The following is a 21,966-nucleotide window of genomic DNA, read 5'->3' on the forward strand; positions in this document are numbered from 1 at the left end:
AGATACGAGGTAGACTTTGAATATGAATCCGTTTGAGAAAGCTCCACAAATTTCAGGGTGTGTTCCCTTCTAAAATGCTCATTTTTTTAGGTGTTGTTGGTTGCTGGCGGCTGCATGACACTGTGGCCTTGAGCTCTCCTGCAGAAGAAAGAAACGATTATGTAATGCGGCTTGAACAGTCCTAATGAGTCTGCGATAAATATCACTAAGTGTTTTAGCGTTACCGTAGTATAACGCGGTAGCCTATGAAAAAACGATGATAATCTAGCATTTCAAGAGTTAATAAACAGTTTAATATTGTATGTGTGTAGAAACTTATTAAATCAAGCGGAGAGCGACTGAAGAAATATTCGTTCTTACTCAAATTCAGTACAAAGCTTTGTAAAATTGCTGGTTGTTTATGTGAAAGTTTCCATGTCAGAGTTGACAATAATTTCCATGGCGATAGTGTATGGTAAAGAGTACATAATGCGAAGAGTTTATTTGATGGATGCAAAGGTACTCTCAAGTTGTTTTTGTTTGGTTAAAGGCAGTCAGGATCTCCCATTTTATTTTTTAAGTGTTTGTTTGTTTGTTTACCAGTGTTACTTAAGAAAGGGCTCCTTATACAAATATAAGCATATCCTCCCTAAAATAGAAGATCTCTTTGTGTAAGCATATAGGGTTTTATATGCTTATGTGTTGGTAAGAGCAGACCTTAGATATCTGTTCGCTCACTCCACCTTCTTTGCAACCGAGGGTAGTCAACATTTTTTCCAAAACGTTTTGCAAAAACGTAACAGTGATTGGCGTCAAGTTAGTTCGGGGTTTTTCCTTTCGAAATTCTATCAGAACGCGTTCTTTTTACTCAAAACCATTCATGTCCTCTGAAAAATCGCAACAGTCGCCATGGTTTGCTCCTACTGGACATAACACGAAACTGAACGTTTTCAATACCATCACCCATTCCAAGGTTCCTTTCGAGACCAATGGATCTATGGTCACTTGGTATTGCTGTGGTCCAACCGTGTACGATGCCAGTCATATGGGACATGCTCGTAATTATGTGACCACCGACATTTTGCGAAGAATTTTACAATCTTATTTTGGTTATAACGTTACTTTTGTTCAAAATGTAACTGACATTGATGACAAAATTATTCTTCGAGCCCGTCATCAACATCTTTTTGAGCAATACAAAAAGCAAAACGAGCATAACTTTGCTTCCACAGATGTTAAAGCTAAAGTTTCAGACGCATGGTTAACTTATGCAAAAAAAAACCTACCTGAACCTCCCCAATCCATGGAAGAATGGCCTAAATGGTTAGCAGCAAACGACGTTACCACATTGGCTCTTGCGGCTCCTAAGGTTCCCCTGTATGTTGATTCTCTTAATCAAGGTATGGAGGCAATTAAACTTGCCGAGGAAGCAAAGCTCGAAGATGCTGAACTTTTCTGGACTAAGGTTCAAGAGGTACTTGTCCCTGTCCTTGACTCTGAACTTGGAAGTACTGTTACGGATCCTGCTATTTTCCGTAAACTATCTGCTTACTGGGAAAATGACTACAATCAAGATATGCGTGCTTTGAACGTATTACCTCCCACGACCGTGACTCGTGTTTCAGAGTTTGTGCCTGAAATTGTTGATTACGTTCAAAAAATTATTGACCGTGGTTATGCTTATCCCGTTACTGATGGAAGTGTTTATTTTGACACGGAAGCTTTTTCTAAAGCTGGTCATTTTTATGCGAAGCTTGAACCCTGGAACAAGGGAAACCGTGACTTGATTGCTGAGGGTGAAGGCTCTCTTGCTGCTTTAACTGATAAGAAGCGTCCAGGAGATTTTGCTCTTTGGAAGTCTAGTAAACCAGGTGAGCCTTCTTGGGATAGTCCTTGGTCGAAAGGTCGCCCAGGTTGGCATATTGAATGTTCTGTAATGGCTAGCGCTGTGTTAGGCTCCAACGTGGATATCCATTCCGGTGGTGTCGATTTGGCTTTTCCGCACCATGATAATGAGTTAGCCCAAAGTGAAGCATATCATGATTGCCCACAATGGATTAATTACTTTTTACATACTGGTCATCTTCACATTGAAGGCCAAAAGATGTCAAAATCTCTTAAAAACTTTATTACTATCAAGGAGATTTTGAAAAAATTCTCTCCCAGACAACTACGACTTAGCTTTTTGTTGCAACAATGGAACTCTCAACTTGATTTTAAGGATGCTCTTTTGGCTCACGTACTGAACGTAGAACAAACATTGGAAAACTTCTTCCAAACTGTCAGAGCTCTGAATTTCGAAGCTCAAGGTGTAAGCCAACAAGGAGGTCACGTTACTGAAAAATATGGAGGACTTGAAATGCAACTCTTGAAGGATTTGCAAACCGCTCAGAGTAATGTTCATTCCGCTTTGTGCGATAACTTTAACACTCCTTTGGTCATGTTCCATATTGATAGTCTAGTTGGCAAATCGAACATCTATATCCGAGAGGTTGGCCAAAAGCCTTGCACTCGCTTACTTAGCGAAATTGCCGTATGGGTTACTAAATTACTGCAAATCTTTGGTTTGGATGATGAAGGTCATCCCAATGCCATCGGATGGTCGTCCAAATCTTCTGCTTCCGCTTTTAGTTCCAACGATACCATGCCATACATACGAGCAGTTTCTACTTTCCGTGATCGAATTCGTGAACTTTCCATAGCCAAGGCACCTATCCAAGAGATATTACAAGCTTGTGATGCTTTCAGGGACTATGATATGGCTGAACTTGGTGTTAGTTTGAATGATCGCCAACAAGGACCAGCCTTGATTAAGCTTGTAGACCCTCAAGAATTGATTCAAGCACGCGACCAGAAAATAGCTGAAGAGCAAGAAAAGGAGGCAAAGAAGATGAAGGCGAAAGCCGACCAAGAAAAAAAATATGTTGAGCGCATTATGAAAGGCAAAGTTTCTCCCTCTGAAATGTTCAAATTATTCGAGGAATTTTTGTCCTTTGACGAAAGTGGCTTCCCCACCAAAATCCGCGCAGAAGACGGTTCTGAAGCTGAAGTGCCTAAGAGCCGAAAGAAGAAACTACAAAAGGAATACAGTGCCCAAGAGAAACTGCATAAAGAGTACTTGGCCTATATAGAAAAAACTCAACAAGGTAAAAAATAATCGCTCTATTATTTGTTCAGTTTCAATTTTTGTGGTAAAATTTTTTCAATTTTGTGTATATCTACAACATTAGAATCCATACTTTCTTTAGTTTTACTTAACCCAGACTAGTTTTATATTGTTTCAATGATCATAAAACAGACTATTACTATTTATATACTCTACAAAACTTGAATTAATGGCTTTTTATTTATACAGTACGAGACCATCGTATTTTTCACTATTAATAATCAATTCATCATCATACCCAATAGGTATTGGCGGTCACCAACATTCACTTCCACCCTTCTACTTATAAACTTCCTTATATTTAGCATACTATTACATATATAATAACACAAGAAATAACAGGTTAAATAAAAATGAAGACCGCAATTTTTGCCGCAGGATGCTTTTGGGGTGTTCAAGAAGTGTTTTTGAGAAAGTATGTACCTGCAGCTGCCATTCTGAAAACTTCTGTCGGATATATTGGAGGCATGACTGATCATCCTACATATAAACAAGTTTGCACAAATAGCACTGGCCATGCTGAAGCACTGAAGGTTGATTTTGATGAGAACTTGACCTCCTACGAGAAAATCGTTGAGTTTTTCTTCGCCATGCACGACCCAACTACCGTTGATAGACAAGGCAATGATGTTGGAACCCAGTACCGCTCTGTGATTTTTACTACTGCTCCTGAACAAGAAGGCGTCGCAAAGAAGGTGTTGAATGAGGTGCAAGAGAAGCATTTTCCTGAAAAGAAAATTGTAACCCAAATTGTTCCTTCAGGGAAGTGGTGGGATGCTGAAGAATATCATCAACAATACCTCGACAAGAACCCTGACGGATATCGCTGTAGTTCTCGTAAGTTCGCAAAGTTATTTTGGCAAACGACATTTATACTAACCTTACCTAGACTTCCTTCGCTGGAATCCATTCGCTTAAATTAATTAGTATGGATTTCGGTAACACACAGGGACATCATAATCATTGCTATGAGAATGAGGTTGAACGCTCTGTGAAAAGGACAAACGCCGTTACACTCATTATCAAATCAATAAGATTGGGGAATTTAAAAGAGATAAGTAAATGTCCAACGTTTTGGTTCAACTAGTAGTTTTTTCATCTGTCGCCTGTAATTCATCTGGCTTATAAATAAATGACAAAAGAGACTCCAAATTTGTGAGCACATTTTTTGAAATACCCCTGTCATCCATGTTTTTCACCGTAGTTTCCAATTGTAAAAGAATCTGCTGAGCTTCATGCACATATTCTTGCGTTTTACGCTCATCCTCTTTGATTTTTCCAGACAGACTTTGATTTTCAAGCTCCAACTCGTTAATATCTTCCTGTAATTTGTTTTTTAGGTTTTGCTTGTGCGTATAGAGGTGAGCCTTAAGAATTTCTTGAGGCTGTTTGCTTTCAATACTATTAAGGATTAGAAATTGTAATTATATAAGAGACTTCTTACTCAATTGGTGGCTCTCCAGACTCTTTCCGTTCCATAGCTTCCTTTATACATTCATCCAGAAAGTCAAGTTTTTGATTCAATCCTCGTTCCTCAATCAACTTAGCGTATTCTTGCTAGGTAAAATAGTCAGTAATCCCCCTTCAACAACTAGTATACATACCTTACACGTATCCTCAAAGAAGCTGACAAGTTGCTGATGCATTGCTGCAATTGCTTTGCCCTTTTTGAATGTTGGAAAGCATTGCGCAAACTTTTCCAAAGGGATATGCGCAACTGTTTCCGATAAAGTACGCCGTAAAGATGCGTCTAACTGCTCCTTTCTAGTCATGAATACCAAAAAATCACCGGATCAGTCGCTATACAGAGTCGACGTGTATGTTAAGATGATAATGACTGTCTAATAGTCAATATTTCTAAAAAGCTTAGATTAAACTTGAATATATCGAAGTTATGCACGTATTTTATCCTTTTTTATTAAGGAATTTCCACGATAGTCAAAGCTGACAGAATTTCCAAATGCATTAAATCCGTCGGCGTTATCTTATTCTAATTTAAATATGTGGAATAAAAAAGGATAAAAATTTGAAAAAAAAGGAATATTCGCTATATTCTTTTTTTTTGTGCCTTTGGAAAGGCAGTTTGTTTACAGCCTTGAGTAAGTTCAATCTTGCTCCTGCCTAACACTACCTACTCAACTTGTCTTTTAAACCTCAAAAAAAGATCAAAAAATAATTCAAATAGGCAAAAATAGAAATCTTACTGAATTTTATTCATGGACATTCTTCAAAAAGGTTACAATGTAATATTGGCGCCTCCGAAAGTTCAACAGGCAGATGGAGCAATTTCTACTCTTTGCGATCGACTGGAACATGCGACTCTCTTTGAAGATAGAAAAGCTGCTGCTCTTGGTATAAAGAGCTTTGCACGGGAGTTTAAGGAAGTAGGCTATAGAAATTTACATACGTAGTAGACAGAACTAACATATTATTGATTTAGTTGGTCGCTGCCCATGGTCTTAAAGGGATTATTCGATCTTTACACCGCGATTCAGAAGATCCAGAGCTATTAAGGGTGGCTTTGGAAACATGTTTAGTACTGACAAAATCTACAGATGAAACTCCCTCTAGTGACACAGTTTTATGGGTCTCTGATCAATTTATTTTAAATCATGATAACATTCAGTGTCTACTAAATAGTGTTCTACACTCTGATTTTTACGTCCAGTTATATTCTATCGAACTCTTTTCATCTATCTTGGCTTGTAGACCTGCCGAGTTGAAGGATTGCATTCAAAGTTTCCCTTCAGCAATCTCAAATATTATGACTCCGTTAAGAGATACTAGAGAGCCGATTCGAAATGCCGCTTTATATTTTTTGAAAGACCTGACCATGGATTGTGCTAGCCTACAGAAACTTGTTGTTTTTGAGAATGCATTTGATTCTATATTATCTATTTTGGATATTGAGGGTGGAATCGACGGTGGACTAATTTCTGCAGATGCACTTGTCTTTTTAGACATTCTTTTGAAAGACAATATCACCAACCAACATTTCTTTCGAGAATCCAATCAAATACCTGGTATCATAAGTCTAATAGATCCAAATATAATTATAGACGCAAATTGGGATTCTCTTCGTATTCGTTGTATTAAGCTCGTTCTACATGTCTTACAGTCTTTGACGCCTATTGGTCTTTCGTCTGGAAAAGCTAATCAAAACGCTATTATGAAAAGCAGTTCTTACGATTTCCTCCTTCAGTTGGCAACTAATGAAGATTTGTTACATTTGGATATCCCAAAAATCATATGGATTACCCTTGCCCATTTAGTATACGGAAATAGCGACTGTCAGGTAGCTTTAGTCAAGAACCCTTATTTCACCAATCGGGAAACAGATATTTTATCTTCTCTCATAAACCAAATCTTTCTTCCTGTGATTTCTCCTTCGCATCGATATTCTGTTGTCTTCCTTCTGAGGGCGTTAGTTGAGTCAAATGACCATTTGGCTGAAACCTTCTTACAGAGGATTATAGATACTTATCGGAACAAAAGTACCTCAAGAATGAATCTTTTAGACCAATACCTCGACATTTCCATACTTGCGGACACCGAACAATATAGTCATTGGCTGATTAGCGTTATTTTAAGCTACTTGGTAGCAGGCAGCGATGAGAGAAAATTGCAATTATGTACAATACCACTGTATCAAGACATTGCTGCTGATGAGGAAGATGAAGAAGAAGTCACTTTTATTCAATGTATTTCCACCAAGCTCATTGCAACATTAAGACATGATCATGCCCTTCATAACTGTGTTGGATATCTGACTTTACTTATCACTTTGGTTGACAATAACGCTCACTGCGTAAAAGACTTCTTATCTGAAAGTAGTGTACTACAGACCTTATTGACGACACTACTGGACGAGTCTTCGACAGCGAGCTCCATAATTCAGGGTATGATAGCCGTCCTATTGTCGTTGGTGTACTATTATTGCCCTCTTGACTCGTCGGTGCCAAAATCCAGTGTTTACGGAGCGATCAATTCAGCAGTTACTCGCGATGTCTTTCTAAACCGCCTTCATGGGCTACGCCAGCATGAACAAGTTCGCAACCATATTCCATTGAACGAAACCACCGATGGTGATCTTGATACGTTACTTTTTGATACAATGTTCATCGATTTCTTCAAAGATAATTTTTATCGCTTGAAACATTCCATTGATGATGCGTCCGTCGCTTACAATACCGATGTTAATGGAATTAATACCTTAAGTGCTTATGAAGAAGTTCAGCAAAAATTGATTAATGTAGAAAAGGAACTCGCAGAAACTAAACAGTTTTTGAGTACCATTACAAGCGATAAAGAGAAAGAGGTAGGAGGCTTTAAGAGTGAGTTGGAAGAAAAACAAAATTTTATAAATGAGCTTCAAGTACTTACAGATGAGTTTCGTCAAGAATTGAGCTCTCTTCGACAAAGCTTATATGATATCAAAATCGAATTAGATTATTCTAAGTCCAATGCTAGCAGTATGGAAGAGGAAATGAAAGTGCTTCGTGAAGGTCATGATATAGAAATCAAGGACTTTACTGAAGAAAATGAAAGACTTCGTGTGCTTTTGGAGTCTACTAAAGATCAATTTAAAGTTATTAGTATCAAAAATAAAGACCTGTATGCGACAATACAGGATTTGGAGAAGACCAATAACGAACTTCAATCGCTGAAATCTGAAAAATCTTCGCTAGAAAAGAAAGTGAATGAACTCACGGAGAAAAATCAGGGATTAAACAAGACCGTGGCATCAATGAAAAGCTCTTTGAACGAATCCCAAAAGTTGGAAAAATCGTTGGCTCAGCAGATACAAAAGAAGGACCATCTTTTATCTAAACATAGTGATGAAAAAAGCTCATATGAGAATCGGATTAAAGGACTCGATTTGGAGAATTCTACTATAAGAAAAGAATTGGAAGAATTGCGTGAAAGTAAGGGTTCATTAACGGAAGAACTTAAAAATACTCAGAATGTTCTAAAGCAGCAATCCAACGAGTTGAAACTTGCTAAGCAGAAATACAATTCTTGTCAAGAAAAGTTGAATTCAAACTCACAAAGCTCGAAAGCAAGTGAAAAGAAAATTTCCTCTTTAGAAAATGAACTTAAGAAAGAAAAAGGAATAGCCAAGAAATTGCAAGAGGAGCTAGATAGCTCCACTTCTGAAGTTCAGCGCTTGAAAAATGAAATTACTGAGGGAGAGTCTTCTCGTTCAGCTTCGCAGTCAGCCCAAAATGTTCAAAAAGAGGAGATTAAGAAACTTAAGTCCGATTTAGATAAGCTTCAGAAAACAAATAAGACTCTCGAAGAGGAGAATTTTAAATCGAAAAACGCATGTGAAGGATTACGAAAGAAAGTCACCGATTTGGAAGCCAAGGATAACCAAACTACAGCAGAGTTACAAAGACAAAATACAGAATTAGAAAAGAAGGTCAAAGAGGCAGAAGAATACTGGCTGCTTATCATTGAGGAGTTGGAATCAAAGCGATCGAGGGATAAAAAAGTTCTGAAACAACTGGGACATGAAGTCTCTGAAGATGAAAATGAAAGTGATGAAGATTAACGGAAACACAATATCTTTTGGATAGACTAATAATAATAATAATAAATACAATATATTTAATTACCTAATAAACTAATCGAAATCTTCTCCCCGTTTCCACGAATTAGCCAAGACCCAAAAATGTTCAGTATTACCTAGTTGTTTAAGTGATAGTCGAGCTTCATTTTCTGTTGGACACTTTCGAAACGTCCAGTATGAGAAATTTCGTTTACTGAGATCCCCCTCCCAGATCAATTCGCATGTGTTTTCATTATAAGGTATGATGATCCCATTAGTATCAGCAAGCTTGTTTCCTTGCGCCAATAAGGAATTCCTTGAGGTATCTGTCCAGTCTATACGATTCATCATTAGTTTTTTAAAATGTTTGATATTTTTCCTTCCTCCCTCAACAACAACCAAATTGATTTTGTCATTCAGTATACACGCTCCTGTAAGTCCTAGTTGTTTAGCATTTAGATCAATTTTCAAACGATGGGGTCTGTGTGCAAGATATTTAATTCTAAAGCGAGTTAGCAGAAATTAAGTTATTTCGTCAAAGTACGTACTTAAAAACAAGACATTGCAAACCGCTTGCAGCATCTTCTTCTAACTTCTTTAGAGCTTTATCCCTTCTTTCTTCGGGTGTAAGTTTTCGTTCTTCATTCATCTGTTCGTGACGAAGACGTCTCTCTTCAACTTGTTTTCTGACCTCTGCTTCCATTTTTGTTGGATCCTTGATAGCGGCGTCACCAAGTACACTCATAAGATTTGAAAGCTTCACCTTTGGAGGTTCCGGAGGTTCCAGTCCTAGCAACTGGCGATCTTGTTTCTCTTTGCGAGCTTCCGCTCGTGTCTGTCTCCGGATCTTCTTTTGTTCCTACATTATTAGCAGAAATTCTCGTATATATATTATAAAAAACAAATAAAATACCTTTTTAGTCAAGAAAAGCGATTTCGAAGATGGCTGATTTTTTAGATACGGTGGAAGAACAGGGATTGGGTGCTGTATATTTGACGTTATAGTATCACTGTTTTCAAATATTTTCCACGTAGCTTGATCGCCATAAGTTGCTTCATTGGCAACATACGGTAAATCCCACCATTCAACATTGGGAGGTTCAACCCGATGTATAGATTTGCTTGTCACTAGAAGCTCATCATTTATTCCTGCCTTTTCGGAATGCAAAGCAACACGTTTTTTTAGCTCTTCTAGTTGAGACTGACGTCTATATTGTTCAGCTTCTTCGATATATTTACCAGAAGCATTTAAAGATAGAATCCTTGGAGCTCGAGTGCGCCTAGATTCTTTTGTCCTTGGATCGTAATAAGGGAGACTTTCAACTTTAGGTGCATCGGTATCTTCCAAAAGTGGATTTTTCTTACTTTCGATTGAACTCTCTTGAGGTAGGTTACTAGGGCTTTCCCGTACTTCTTTTTTAGGTAGAGAAGGTTTTTCTTGCTTTCCGTTAAATGAATATATGCCGTCGTTCAATAGAGCAGGATGAATGCCAACTCTTAAGCCTCCTCTTGCGACGTCACCCTCATTTCGTTGAGATGGAGCAGAGGGAGGTTGAAAAGAATTCTATATAAAGTTAGAAAAATATTTAAATGTTTATACGTACAAATCTTTTCGCGGTTCTTTCTCTAAGTTCAGCAATGCGATGCTTAGCAGCACCTGGTTCAGTAGGTTCATTCCTGTCGGAACTTTGGTCTGATGCACCAATTTTCTGAGTTGAGATTCTTTTCTCTAACTCCAACTTTCTTCTTTTAACAGCTTCCATCTGAATTTGGTTAACTGACGTTTTAAGTTGTCACAACAAGAAACTTACTATGTAAGTACCGCAAACACTTGAAAAAATATGTAAATCTCTTCGAACTTAGTTAAATATTTATACGAAAACCTAAGAACTACACTTAAAGATTCAAGTAAAAGCTTATCTCACAATAAGTAATGAAGGCGGTTGAAGTTGTGATGAGAGGTCTGAAGAAAGAGAGGAATATGATTAAAGATTATTATCTATTGTACATGAGAATTTAATATATAAGAAGAAGAAGATTACCATAATAATCCAAAAATGAGAACCATACTAAAAGTCTACGATTTTGGGAATTAAAAAAAGGTACAGTCAATCCCGTAATCGAACCTCCAAACAAAAATCTCGCTATTATGAGTGCATGCTATAATACGCCGATGATCGCATTGTAAGCCAAAAACTCTGGATCTTCGGTCATTTTGTAGGACGCAGTACAATTCACCGGTTTCAAAATTCCATACCCGTATGGTCCCGTCGTAGCCACCAGAAACAACTTTTTCATTGTCAAACTGTAAAGTTCTAATGAGATCCTCATGACCCTGAAGTATGCGAAGTAGCTTTCCGGACGCGGCTTCGAAGATACGAACTGTTGTATCCGAGGATCCTGAAACTATATACTTTCCGTTATACTGGCTACAAGCAATGCCACGCTGATGTGCATATATAACTTTTAAGCACTGTCCGCTATAAATGTCCCACAATCTTAGAGTACGATCACCGCTGGCCGTTACGATAACACCGGAGGCCTCGTCATATTGAACGGAATTTACAGAAGCAAGATGTCCTCTCAAGACATGTATGCAGGGATTTTCTCCGGGTAATGTATCCAGCTTCCATACACGAGCTGTATGATCACGAGAACAGGAGACGATGTACTTACCAGAAACAATGACACCTAAAACATTGTCTGTGTGTCCAGTCAAAGATTTAATAGGACATCTTCTTTGCCAACTCCATACCAAAATGGAAGTGTCGGAAGAGCCAGAGACGATGAGGTCGCGATGTCGATCAATTTGCAAACACAAAACACTGCCCAAATGACCGTGAAGAGTATACAACAAGGCACCAGTATGGATGTCCCAGACACTAATCAATCTGTCTTTTGATCCACTAACGACGTAATCATCATCGTACTGCACACAATATACGCTGTCCGTTGAAATACGAGAAAGCCTCCCTAGTCGAGTTGGGGCTTGCAGTTGGTATAGAACAAAATTACCGTGGCGCCAATTCGATTCCAAACGAGCACGTTCTTTGTATATATGAGCCCAATTGAGAAGAGGACGATTTTGCGAATCGTATACACACTGTTGATCGTGAAAGATAGTCCCGTTGGGACCTAGAAAGTGTTGATCAATACGTATGAATCCCTCTTCAGAAAAAGAATAAGTTTTCATGCGCATGCACTCTTGAAACTCTTGTGAAACCTCTGGGTTCAAATGCCAACCTTTTTGTTGATAGAGGGTTTTCCATAGACTAGGGTCTTCCAGTAGCCTTTTCCATCTCTTGGACAAGGTCTTGCATTTGCAAAGATCATTTTGATCAAGACAGGTAAAGATGCGTAAAACGATTTCCTCGGGAAAGAACTAGAATACGAATTAGAAACGAAGGCATGGAAGAAGATTTAATGCACAGCATACGTCAGTAAAGTCTTTGAATAATAGAGTTTCTATATAACGGTAAACGAAAAGTATTCCTTCTCTCGGCAATTCCGAGAGTGTATGTTTTATGGTATCTTTTGATTGTTAGTTTAGACATCCCAAATTACTGGCGAAGGCATACCGATTTTGTTGGATTCTGAGGGAGAAAGAGAAGCATTGCGTAAAAGGTTATTTTTCTTATTCGATAAATTATTTTGTCCAGAGGCTTTGTCTGCTAATTCGTTCAAGAATTGGTGTTTATTGGAATTTGTTTTTGGGTCATCAGACATTGGAAGGACAACCAAGGGAAGAAATTGATAAATAAAATGTGTTTTTTTTTTATTTTTAGAAAAAGTCTTTTTTTTTTTGTTTACACACAGTCCTAAAGTCCTTGGCTTTATAAAGCTCAATTAAAAAGCATGCTACATAAATTCCACAATCCAAGGCTTGAAAATCTGCTTCAAAATTCGAAAATCGTCAAGTGTTACACGGCTTGTAGAAAGAAAGAAATGTCGAAATTTCAACCTTCTTTGCCAGTAAAAAATAAAATAAATATTATTACACCTGATGAATGGGTTGGAAGGATAAGGAGGCCTTTTGCATATCGTTAGTAAACAAAGAGAGGAGTGAGTCTTGTGTTTTGGCAATGTAAGAAAGGGGAAAGAAAAATGAAATGAAATAAACAGAGAGGTGTAGGTCGTCTTTTTATATTTTAATCTTGAGTGAGAGGAGTAGTAGTAAAAAAGAGCGATGAATCGTGAAAGGTTATTCAAAAGTTTTTAAATTTCATGACGGCTAATTCTTTTTGTTCCTTTTCTTTTCTATTCAAAAAACAAAAACAAAAAGAAATAAAAAGAAAAACAAAAAGAAAAATTTATTAGAAATGCAAAACGAATCGTATAGGAAAGCCATCTCTGTCTCTCTGTCTTTCTCGTTTGTTTACTATTTACGCTTACAACTTGTAAACATTTATACCATGCCATACCAAGTGATGCATGTCATAAAACCAAGTATTTTTCTATGTAGTCGCTGCCGAAGCATACTAGGGACATTAGAACCGAAAGTTTTTTGTGCACGTGGAACGCACGAAGGAAACAGATGAAAAGGAAAATGATGCAACAGAAAGCAGAGAAATAGCAGGTTCATCGCCAAAAAAAAAGAAGAAAAAAAAAAAAAAAAAAAAAAAAAAAAAAAAAAAAAAAAAAAAAAAAAAAAAAAAAAACAGGTTCAGTGTGGAAATTGGATTTTCTTTTTCTTCTTTCTAATTCTAATTCCTTTTCGAACGTAATAATCTCTATTTTACAGCATTTTTTTAATAAAATCAAACAAAACGAAATCTAATAGCTTGCTGAGTAAAGAAAACACTTTTTGTTTACAATCTTGACATTTAAGCGAATCAACAACAAGCCTCCAGGAAGAGAGAGATTCATACAGTATTTCATGTCTTTCTTTCAAAGTAGAATTCCCTCGAAACAAAGAAAAGACACTTGACGGGTTCTTTCTTTTTGTTTCTTACATTCAAAAAAACAAAAAACAAAACTTTTATCAATTACCAATTTCCATTTCCATCAACTCTCCTTTCAACATACATTCTTCTTACCAACTTTTTGCCCTACTCACTACACAACAGAGATCTCTACACCTGTCGCAGCTTTTACATCGCGGTATCGGTAGGATCTATTCGAAAAATTATAAACTGCGCACGTTTTATTGTTATTCTCTATCTTTAACAGCAATCGATGTATTATCAAGCATGTCCCCCCTCCCCCAATTGCGAAGTTTCTTGAGGACTAGATCGATGTAAACAAAGAAAAGAAAAGGAGAATTAGCAGTCTCAATGGGTAAGAGATCTCAGGAACGAAATGAAAATCAATGTTTTGAATTGAATTTTCTTTTTTTTTCTTTTTTAAAGGAATTCTCTTGCAAATAATTTATCATGTCGTGCTGATCTCTTTTTACGCTCTTCTCAGAATACGTGTCACATCACCCATGGTGTACAATGCTGAGCTTTATTTTATTTTTATTTTTATTTTTAGTTTTAGTTTTAGTTTTAGTTTAGTTTATTTTAGTTTTGATTTTATTTCTATTTCTATTTAATTTTGTATTTGTATTTTAATTGTCTGTTTTGCTTGTTTGTTTTCTAGTAAATAGCGTTTGAATCGTGTTTTCTTTATGCAGGTAACATGTAGTCTTGATAAGCCTTGCCTTCTCTTAGATATCAAGATGGATAACGTCACGCAAAAACACCACTTTATCATTACCTTGTATAATTCTAAGACGATATTATATTCCATCGCCCTAGAAAGAGCCTCCTGTGATCTTGGCATCTGCTAGCTCCCCTTTTCCACGACTGCATTCCACCAGAAAATAGGGTGAACGGTTTTGCTTCTCTGCTCTTTCGTTTAAAACAATCAGTAGAAGTCAATTCCAGAAGGAATACAAAACATTACTGCAGTTCTACTGTATTTACTGCTTTCAAGAGCTACTCTACTGTTCCTCAAAACATCTTACCTCTCTTCTTTCGAGCCATTCTGCCCTTTTTCCCTTTTCGTCTTCCAATCAGTCAGTCAATTAGCTCTTCTTTTTTCGTTCTTGTTTATTTTTTTTTCTTGTATCAAAAAGTTTCTTTAACGATTGGAAAAAGTTCACTCAAACTCAATCTGATCGAATTCATCAGACCCTTTTCCATATCAAATTTCATCTTTTCGGGTTCTTAAACCGATTATATCTTTTTTGTTTATACCTCGCTTACAAAGAAAAATAAATCAAAAAACGCCGATTTCCAATTATGGATGTTCCACGACCCTCTCCCCATATGTTTGGCTCTAGTAGCTTTCAATTACTACCTTATCAGGTTCGCTCCCTACTCGGAAACACCTTTTCTTTTATGCTAAAAGAAAGTACACACGATTACCATGAGGATTCTCTTTTGTCCCAGGTCCAGTACAAGTACTTTTTGGTCGCTGGTCTTGTTTGTACATATCTCTACGTAATTAGCCAATGGCTCTCCAATTCTTTTTTTGTAAAGCGTCCCGTACATGCTGAATTTTCTGGTCTACGACGTATCCACGGACTTTGTCTTTGGATGCTTTCTTTTCTCTTCTTATGTTTGACCATATTCATGTACGCTGAAGAGCGGTTCCCGACGAGATTTACCTCTCATAGTGTCAACCATTGGTTGCTTGCTTTTTCTATACATTCTTTTCTTCTTCATTCTTTACGTATCCTTGCTCCCCGGGCCCGCCCTGTTTTATATCATTCTTCCGTATTGTTGAATCTTTTCATCCTTCCCGTGTTCTTTGATTTTTACGTTTTTCCCTTTCTTCTAATCCACCATCCTCCCATGTCCATTTTCTCTCCGTTTTTGTGGACTTATTTTGCGATCGCCGTCGCCATTAATATCATTCCATGGTTCACACCTCGTGTTTGGTATCCCTTGTTCCCTGACGAGAACGATCAACCCTCTGAAGAACAAACCTGCACTTACTTTAGCTATATTTGCAGCTATCATTGGTTGAACAGACTCATCAATATCGCTACACGTCGTACTGTCGAGTTTGACGATTCTCCTCATCTGCCGGATTACGATAAAAACAAAGTTTGGTCCGATAGGTATGAAAGACTTAAACGTCCTTCTTTGTATGTTACCATGCATCTCATCTTTGCATTTCAAATGCTGGGTATGGCCACCGCAAGCTTCTTCATCAGTGCTACCCAATTTATTTCTCCTGTAGCCATGAATCGCTTCCTTAAATATTTGGAAAATCCAAAGGCCGATTATTTGTCCCCCTATGTGTGGATTTTTTTGCTTTTAGTTGGTCCTTTTATTAATTCCATGGCTTTCCAATCTTACCTATTTTTATCCACTCGTTATACCGTCCGTTCTTACTCGGTTCTTGTCTACCAAATTTACAAAAAGGTGCTCGATTTCCGTTTTGTTCAAAACAAGAATGAGGAATCAAAAGTAGGCCGCGTGAATAACCTCATATCCACTGATGCTAATGATATCGGTGAGCTTCGAGAACTTATCCACGTTGCCGTCAGAGCACCATTTGAAATCGGTATTTCTGTTTATTTGTTGCAAAAACTTTTAGGTTGGAGTGCTTATGTCGGTCTAGTCCTTGCCGTCTTAACAACTTCCGTTCCCATCTTGTTGGGTCCTTTCGTGGCCAAGCTTACTTTAATGTCTAATAAAGCCACCGATTCCCGTATCGAATTGATGTCGGAACTTCTTCAAAGTATTCGTGTAACAAAATTTTTTGGTTGGGAACGCCCAATGCTTGAACGCGTCCAAGAAAAACGTCGTTACGAGATTCATCGAACATGGAAATTGCTTTTAATGGAAATTTTAATTCAAGTTTTGGTTGAATCCTTACCCTTCTTCAGCATGTTTGTGACCTTTATCATTTTCACTACTTTAATGTGTCAAAAGATTACACCTTCCATTGCGTTTACTTCAATCTCACTATTTAATTTAGTCCGTAACCAGTTTGCATGGATTTCTCATCTTTTGAGACAACTAGTGCAGATTTTTGTTTCCATTGGTAGGATTTCTGACTTCTTGAATGACCCCAATGAAGTTGATCCAGCTGTCTATACTGATTCAGAAAGTGAAGATATTGGTTTTGACAATGCTACTTTTACCTGGCCCTCTAACCCTGTCGATGGAGATTTCCGCTTGCGTGACTTGAATTTTAAATTTCCAAAGAACCAGCTATCAATTGTCGTAGGACCTACTGGTTCTGGAAAAACTTCACTTATCTCAGCTTTACTTGGTGAATTAAGTCTTACCAGCGGCTCCTATTCTTTGCCTCGTTCTAAGGGTGTATCATACGTGTCTCAAGTCGCTTGGCTACGCAATGCTACTATTAAAGATAATATTTTGTTTAACTCTGTCTTTGACGAAACACGTTACAAGGATGTTTTGAAAGCCTGCGGTTTGCAGAGCGATCTGGAGAATTTACCTGCCGGTGATTTAACTGAAATTGGTGAGAAGGGTGTTACTTTGTCTGGAGGTCAAAAACAACGTATTGCACTTGCCCGTGCTGTCTATGCACCTTCCTCTGTTATTTTAATCGATGATGTTATGTCTGCTTTGGATATTCACACATCGAACTGGATTTTCCGTCATCTTTTCCAAGGTCCTTTGATGCAAAACCGTACTGTCATTCTCGTTACGCATAGTGTGAATCTTTTCCTAGATGCTGCTAGCTTTATTGTTACCGTTAAGAATGGATCTGCCTTCCCTATCAAGGATAAGTCATCACCCATCTTGCAACTAGCTGAAGAAATTGGTCATCCATCCGAGTCTGCTACTCAGTCGAATATGCCAAATGCAGAGGCCCAACTTGATTCCTCAGTAGATGCTGAACAAATAGCTCAATCAGGTAAATTAGTGGAAGAGGAAAAAAGAGCGACGGGAGACGTACCTATGTCTACTATTTTTGAATATTTCCGCCAATTTGGCTCCGGATCTTATGTATGCATTATTCTTTTATTGCTAGTTGTTACTCAGACATTGTCTATTCTTATTGACTTGTGGGTGGCATTTTGGACCAACAAATCCATAGACTCTCCTGATATGAGTAATACAAAGTTCTTGTTCGTATATGGAACAATGCTTGTCCTTTACTGTGTACTTGACTATCTGCGCACATATACGTATGACAAGGGATCTTTGATTGCTGCAAAAAATATTCACAATTCGATGCTGGAGAATGTATTTGGCACCTATGCTTCATGGTTCAACAAGACTCCTACCGGAAGAATTGTGAATCGCTTTGCTAAAGATATACGCTCTTTGGATCTTAATCTGCCATCTTGGCTTTTCTGGTCAATCGAATGTTTCCTTTCTATTGTCGCTGGTTTAGTTTCTGTTTCTTCGGCTATGCCTCTTTTCTTGGTTCCTGCTATAATCATCTGTTCGCTTGGATTTTACGTTGGAATACTTTATACTAAAGCCCAAGTTGGTATTAAGCGATTAATCTCTGTCTATAATTCTCCAATGTTTGGCCTACTTGGAGAGAGTATTTCCGGACTTGCAGTAATTCGTGCGTTTAACATGCAAGGTATATTCAGAAGTGAATTCTCCAAAAAGATTGATAACCTTATGCGTCTTCAAACTGCTTCATATAATTTGAATAGATGGGTCGCCATTAGAACAGATGGCATTAGTGGATTAGTTGGTGGTTTAGCTGGATTGATTGCTTTAAAGCAGAGCCATCTTTCTCCTGGTCTTGTCGGATTTTCACTAAACCAGTCTGTGATGTTTAGTATAACTGTCCTTTACTTTGTCCGTTCCTTCAATAACCTCCAAGCTGAGATGAACAGCTATGAAAGAGTAAAGGAGTACACTCGATTAGAGCAAGAACCTGCTCCTACAAAAGAGGGTGAAGTCCCCGTTTCATGGCCTAAAGAGGGAGATATTAAATTTGAAAATGTAAGCGTAAGCTACACTCCAAATGGTCCTAGTGTCATTTCGAATTTAAATCTTCACATCCATCACGCTGAGAAGGTAGCAATTGTCGGACGAACGGGCAGTGGTAAGAGTACCTTAGGACTTACTCTTTTACGATTCACAAATCGAGTCGGAGGATCTTTACGTATTAATGATTTGGAGATTGAGGATGTTAATTTGAGTTCTTTACGTCAACGGATTTCATTCATTCCTCAAGACCCAATTTTGTTTTCCGGAACCGTTCGTAGCAACTTGGATCCTTTTAATGAACTTGAAGACTCTTTACTAAACGAGGCACTCCAAACGAGCGGAGCGAATAAGATGGCTATTGCCTATACAGAAGATCAACAGCCAATTCATATAAACTTAGATACTCAGGTATCATCGGAAGGCTCAAATTTCTCTCAAGGTCAAAAGCAAGTTTTAGCGCTCGCTAGAGCTATTGTTCGACGCTCAAAAATTATTATATTAGACGAGTGTACAGCATCCGTAGATGATACTACAGATCAACAGATCCAAAAAACTTTGCGCAGCGCATTCGGTGATGCGACTATGTTATGCATTGCCCACCGTTTGAAGACTATTGTTGATTATCATAAAGTTATGGTTATGGACAAGGGTGAGCTTGTTGAATATGGACCACCTGGCGAATTATATAATAAGGGTGGTGTTTTCCGAAAAATGTGTGAGCAAAGTGCAATCAGCTTTTCAGATTCTAAATAGATTGACTTTTTAGAAAGCCACATGGACTTCTTGTTTAGTATATAGATATGTTTTAATTTTTATGTCTTGGCTTATTTATTGAAGTTTAAGTAGATTGAGTAAGTATTAGTTACAGATTAATACAGATTAAGTTTAATTTTTACACATTTCCTTGATTTACATACCATGCTATATAGGTATAACCAAGAATTGATCTGACCACCAGCTAGTTCGTTCAATTATCATATTGTCGCTAGTACAATGTACTTGGTTACTAATAATTTAGGAACACACACACTGCTAAATTTCGAAACTGAGGCAAAACAAGCGTTATGGATAAATCTATTTTCAGAGAATTACAGGCAAAGATTGATCATGAGACATCTTTACGAGACGTATGGGATACGTTTCCTTCGGGCTGTAACTAAACAAGATATTTTAGGAGTTAAGCTCTCGTGTAGAAACGATTGATCAAGAATCGAAGGTATTACGTCTTTTACTTGGAGAATTTGAGATTTGTATGAAAGAAGTTTACTATATTACTCCTATGTTTAGTCAAAACTAATTGAGTTTTTAGCGAATAACGAAACGTCCATTGACATTACAAAAAGCATTGAGGTTATAAAAGTGAAAATACAGGAATTGGCAAAGGTGGCATCTGAACATTCGTACTACAAATACGTTAATGTCTGGGACAGGGCCATTCAAGAAGTCGCATGTTTGACTTTACTGGCTGCCTGGAGGGGTGCTCTCCAAGGGCATGAAGACAAGAAGTATCAGCTTTTGACTTTGGAGCAAGTTGGTCAAATTTTGAACGGTATGTAACTATAAGTATTTTTAAAAAACTAACGAAGCGACTTTAGTTCCTGTATACCCTGAAGAAGTTAAATTTCACATCTCAATTGAGGAGTATTTACATGGGGTGTTATCAATAAGTACTGAATTGGTATGATTTATTCTTTATATTTTTTTCAAATAATCTAATTATGAGCTTATAGGCCCGATTATCCGTTAATGCTGTGATTTATGGCAATAAAGAGGTTCCTTTAAAGTCGCTCCAAACCATTGAAAACGTCCATTCGTCCTTCCAATTGCTATCCTTAAAAAATGACTCTTTGCGCCGTCATTTTGATGGATTAAAATATCAACTTAAAAGGGCTGAAGATGGTACGTTAATTGCTTTTCTGTTTCTTGACAATTTATTAACTGGTCTAGTGGTTTACGATATGAGGATTCACAACCTCTTAAATGAGTAAAATACTGTTTTGATGAAGCTTGAGTTTTTTTTGTTACAGAATAATATGTCCTTCATTCAGTTTTTGCGATACGTACACCTTTTTAGTGTCGGTCTTGTTTACTAATGTACTCCAACACAGGTTCGTTAAAACGTGAAATTCTATGCGCAACCTAGTGTGCAATTTATTGTGGTAATATTGCATTCGTAATTTTTTATCTTAATTGAGACCAAAGCAAGTTTATCTTGTGTTTATAAGTGCATTCTATACTGTAGTTGAATAGAAATGCCGTTAATCATTTTTTCTGGATATCCTTGTTCGGGAAAGACGACGCGCGCCAAACAACTTCAAAAAGCTTTGGAAGAGCGCATAGAAAACAACGTTGATGGTACGAAAGATTACCGTGTAGTTCTGATCAATGATGAGTCTTTGGGGATCAAAAAAGAAGTTTACAGAGGTATGCAGTCATGCTTAAGTCCGCGAGACTTGTATTAAGGAAGCTTATGCATTTTAGACTAACTGATACAATTGCACAGAATCAAAGACAGAAAAAGCCGCTCGTGGACTGTTGTATTCTTCCGTACAAAGAGAACTCTCCAAGAGTACTATTGTTCTCTGTGATGCTCTAAACTATATCAAAGGATTTCGTTATCAGCTTTTCTGCGAGTCAAAATCCATGTATACACCTCACTGTGTGGTATGTCATTAATAGTTTATTATTTGAAGCTGACAAGGAATTTAGGTACATGTTGCTGTACCCAAGGATCTACCTAAACAACTTAATGCTACGTCGGAGAATCCATATCCCGAAGACGTCCTAGACGGATTGATTTTTCGATATGAAGAACCAAATGGCATGACTCGATGGGACTCACCTCTCTTCACAGTTATTCACGACGATCCTACGCCTCCCATTGATGCTATTTGGTCAGTGCTCATTCACAACAAGTCTGTGAAACCAAACTTGGCTACCATGACCAAAGCTCCTGCTGAAGTAAATTATTTATACGAACTCGACAAAGTAACGCAGGACGTTATCATGCTCATCCTCAATCATCAAAATACGGAGGGATCTTCATCGTTACCGATCCCTGGAAGCCGTCTTCATATTGAAATGCCAGGTATTACTGTGTCGCTCCCTCTTTTGCAACGTTTCCGCCGTCAATTCGTTCATATTAACCGCCAACAATCGTATAATACCAACCTTCTAAAAGATATGTTTGTCGACTACTTGAATGGACAATTTGAAACATTAGAGTGAGGGACATAATACGGTAATCTAAAAAAAAGTTAAGTTGGTTTTGGGATTTCGTTAAGTATATAATTTATCTAGGTAGAAAGGAGTACTTTACAATTTTTTATTTTGTTTCCCAATTAAATACAAAAGACTTTCAGATTTATGCTATTTTCTTCTATCAAAATATATAGCAGCTATATAGT

General features: G+C 37.5%; 9 protein-coding genes across 9 annotated transcripts; 6 read left to right on the top strand and 3 right to left on the bottom strand.

Moving 5' to 3' along the window:
• Positions 1-717: 717 nt before the first annotated feature.
• On the top strand, positions 718-3,373 carry SOCG_04190 (cytoplasmic cysteine-tRNA ligase Crs1). Its single transcript, XM_013165032.1, has one exon. The coding sequence runs from the start codon at positions 860-862 to the stop codon at positions 3,134-3,136; it is 2,277 nt and encodes a 758-aa protein (XP_013020486.1). The 5' UTR covers positions 718-859; the 3' UTR covers positions 3,137-3,373.
• On the bottom strand, positions 3,300-5,257 carry SOCG_04188 (kinetochore protein Nnf1). Its single transcript, XM_013165030.1, has 3 exons — positions 4,750-5,257; positions 4,590-4,702; positions 3,300-4,546 (listed from the first exon to the last, which is right to left on the bottom strand). The coding sequence occupies exons 1-3, from the start codon at positions 4,915-4,917 to the stop codon at positions 4,225-4,227; spliced, it is 603 nt and encodes a 200-aa protein (XP_013020484.1). The 5' UTR covers positions 4,918-5,257; the 3' UTR covers positions 3,300-4,224.
• SOCG_04189 (peptide methionine sulfoxide reductase) lies at positions 3,337-4,324 on the top strand. The gene is made up of 2 exons (XM_013165031.1): positions 3,337-3,982; positions 4,035-4,324. Exons 1-2 carry the CDS (start codon positions 3,499-3,501, stop codon positions 4,061-4,063), a joined length of 513 nt encoding a protein of 170 aa, XP_013020485.1. The 5' UTR covers positions 3,337-3,498; the 3' UTR covers positions 4,064-4,324.
• Positions 5,258-5,361: 104 nt separating the features above from the next.
• Positions 5,362-8,699, top strand: SOCG_04187 (tethering factor Uso1; the record flags this gene model as incomplete). The annotated part of the gene is made up of 2 exons (XM_013165029.1): positions 5,362-5,529; positions 5,586-8,699. The coding sequence occupies 2 exons, from the start codon at positions 5,362-5,364 to the stop codon at positions 8,697-8,699; spliced, it is 3,282 nt and encodes a 1,093-aa protein (XP_013020483.1).
• Positions 8,700-8,718: 19 nt separating this feature from the next.
• Positions 8,719-10,745, bottom strand: SOCG_04186 (U4/U6 X U5 tri-snRNP complex subunit Prp3). Its single transcript, XM_013165028.1, has 4 exons — positions 10,301-10,745; positions 9,610-10,260; positions 9,245-9,555; positions 8,719-9,198 (listed from the first exon to the last, which is right to left on the bottom strand). Exons 1-4 carry the CDS (start codon positions 10,457-10,459, stop codon positions 8,772-8,774), a joined length of 1,548 nt encoding a protein of 515 aa, XP_013020482.1. The 5' UTR covers positions 10,460-10,745; the 3' UTR covers positions 8,719-8,771.
• Positions 10,680-12,757, bottom strand: SOCG_04185 (F-box protein Pof11). Its single transcript, XM_013165027.1, has 3 exons — positions 12,275-12,757; positions 12,133-12,227; positions 10,680-12,078 (listed from the first exon to the last, which is right to left on the bottom strand). The coding sequence occupies exons 1-3, from the start codon at positions 12,420-12,422 to the stop codon at positions 10,789-10,791; spliced, it is 1,533 nt and encodes a 510-aa protein (XP_013020481.1). The 5' UTR covers positions 12,423-12,757; the 3' UTR covers positions 10,680-10,788.
• Positions 12,758-14,409: 1,652 nt separating this feature from the next.
• Positions 14,410-19,455, top strand: SOCG_04184 (glutathione S-conjugate-exporting ATPase Abc4). Its single transcript, XM_013165026.1, has one exon. It carries the CDS (start codon positions 14,921-14,923, stop codon positions 19,310-19,312), a length of 4,392 nt encoding a protein of 1,463 aa, XP_013020480.1. The 5' UTR covers positions 14,410-14,920; the 3' UTR covers positions 19,313-19,455.
• A 168-nt stretch (positions 19,456-19,623) lies between these two features.
• Positions 19,624-20,547, top strand: SOCG_04183 (translin; the record flags this gene model as incomplete). Its single annotated transcript, XM_013165025.1, has 6 exons — positions 19,624-19,686; positions 19,734-19,809; positions 19,869-20,108; positions 20,146-20,237; positions 20,290-20,458; positions 20,507-20,547. 6 exons carry the CDS (start codon positions 19,624-19,626, stop codon positions 20,545-20,547), a joined length of 681 nt encoding a protein of 226 aa, XP_013020479.1.
• Positions 20,548-20,811: 264 nt separating this feature from the next.
• SOCG_04182 (elongator complex associated protein Kti2) lies at positions 20,812-21,787 on the top strand (the record flags this gene model as incomplete). The annotated part of the gene is made up of 3 exons (XM_013165024.1): positions 20,812-20,983; positions 21,063-21,223; positions 21,269-21,787. The coding sequence occupies 3 exons, from the start codon at positions 20,812-20,814 to the stop codon at positions 21,785-21,787; spliced, it is 852 nt and encodes a 283-aa protein (XP_013020478.1).
• Positions 21,788-21,966: the final 179 nt, after the last annotated feature.

The sequence above is a fragment of the Schizosaccharomyces octosporus genome (genome assembly GCF_000150505.1).
Source record: "Schizosaccharomyces octosporus yFS286 unplaced genomic scaffold supercont6.3, whole genome shotgun sequence".
Lineage (NCBI taxonomy): Eukaryota > Fungi > Ascomycota > Schizosaccharomycetes > Schizosaccharomycetales > Schizosaccharomycetaceae > Schizosaccharomyces > Schizosaccharomyces octosporus.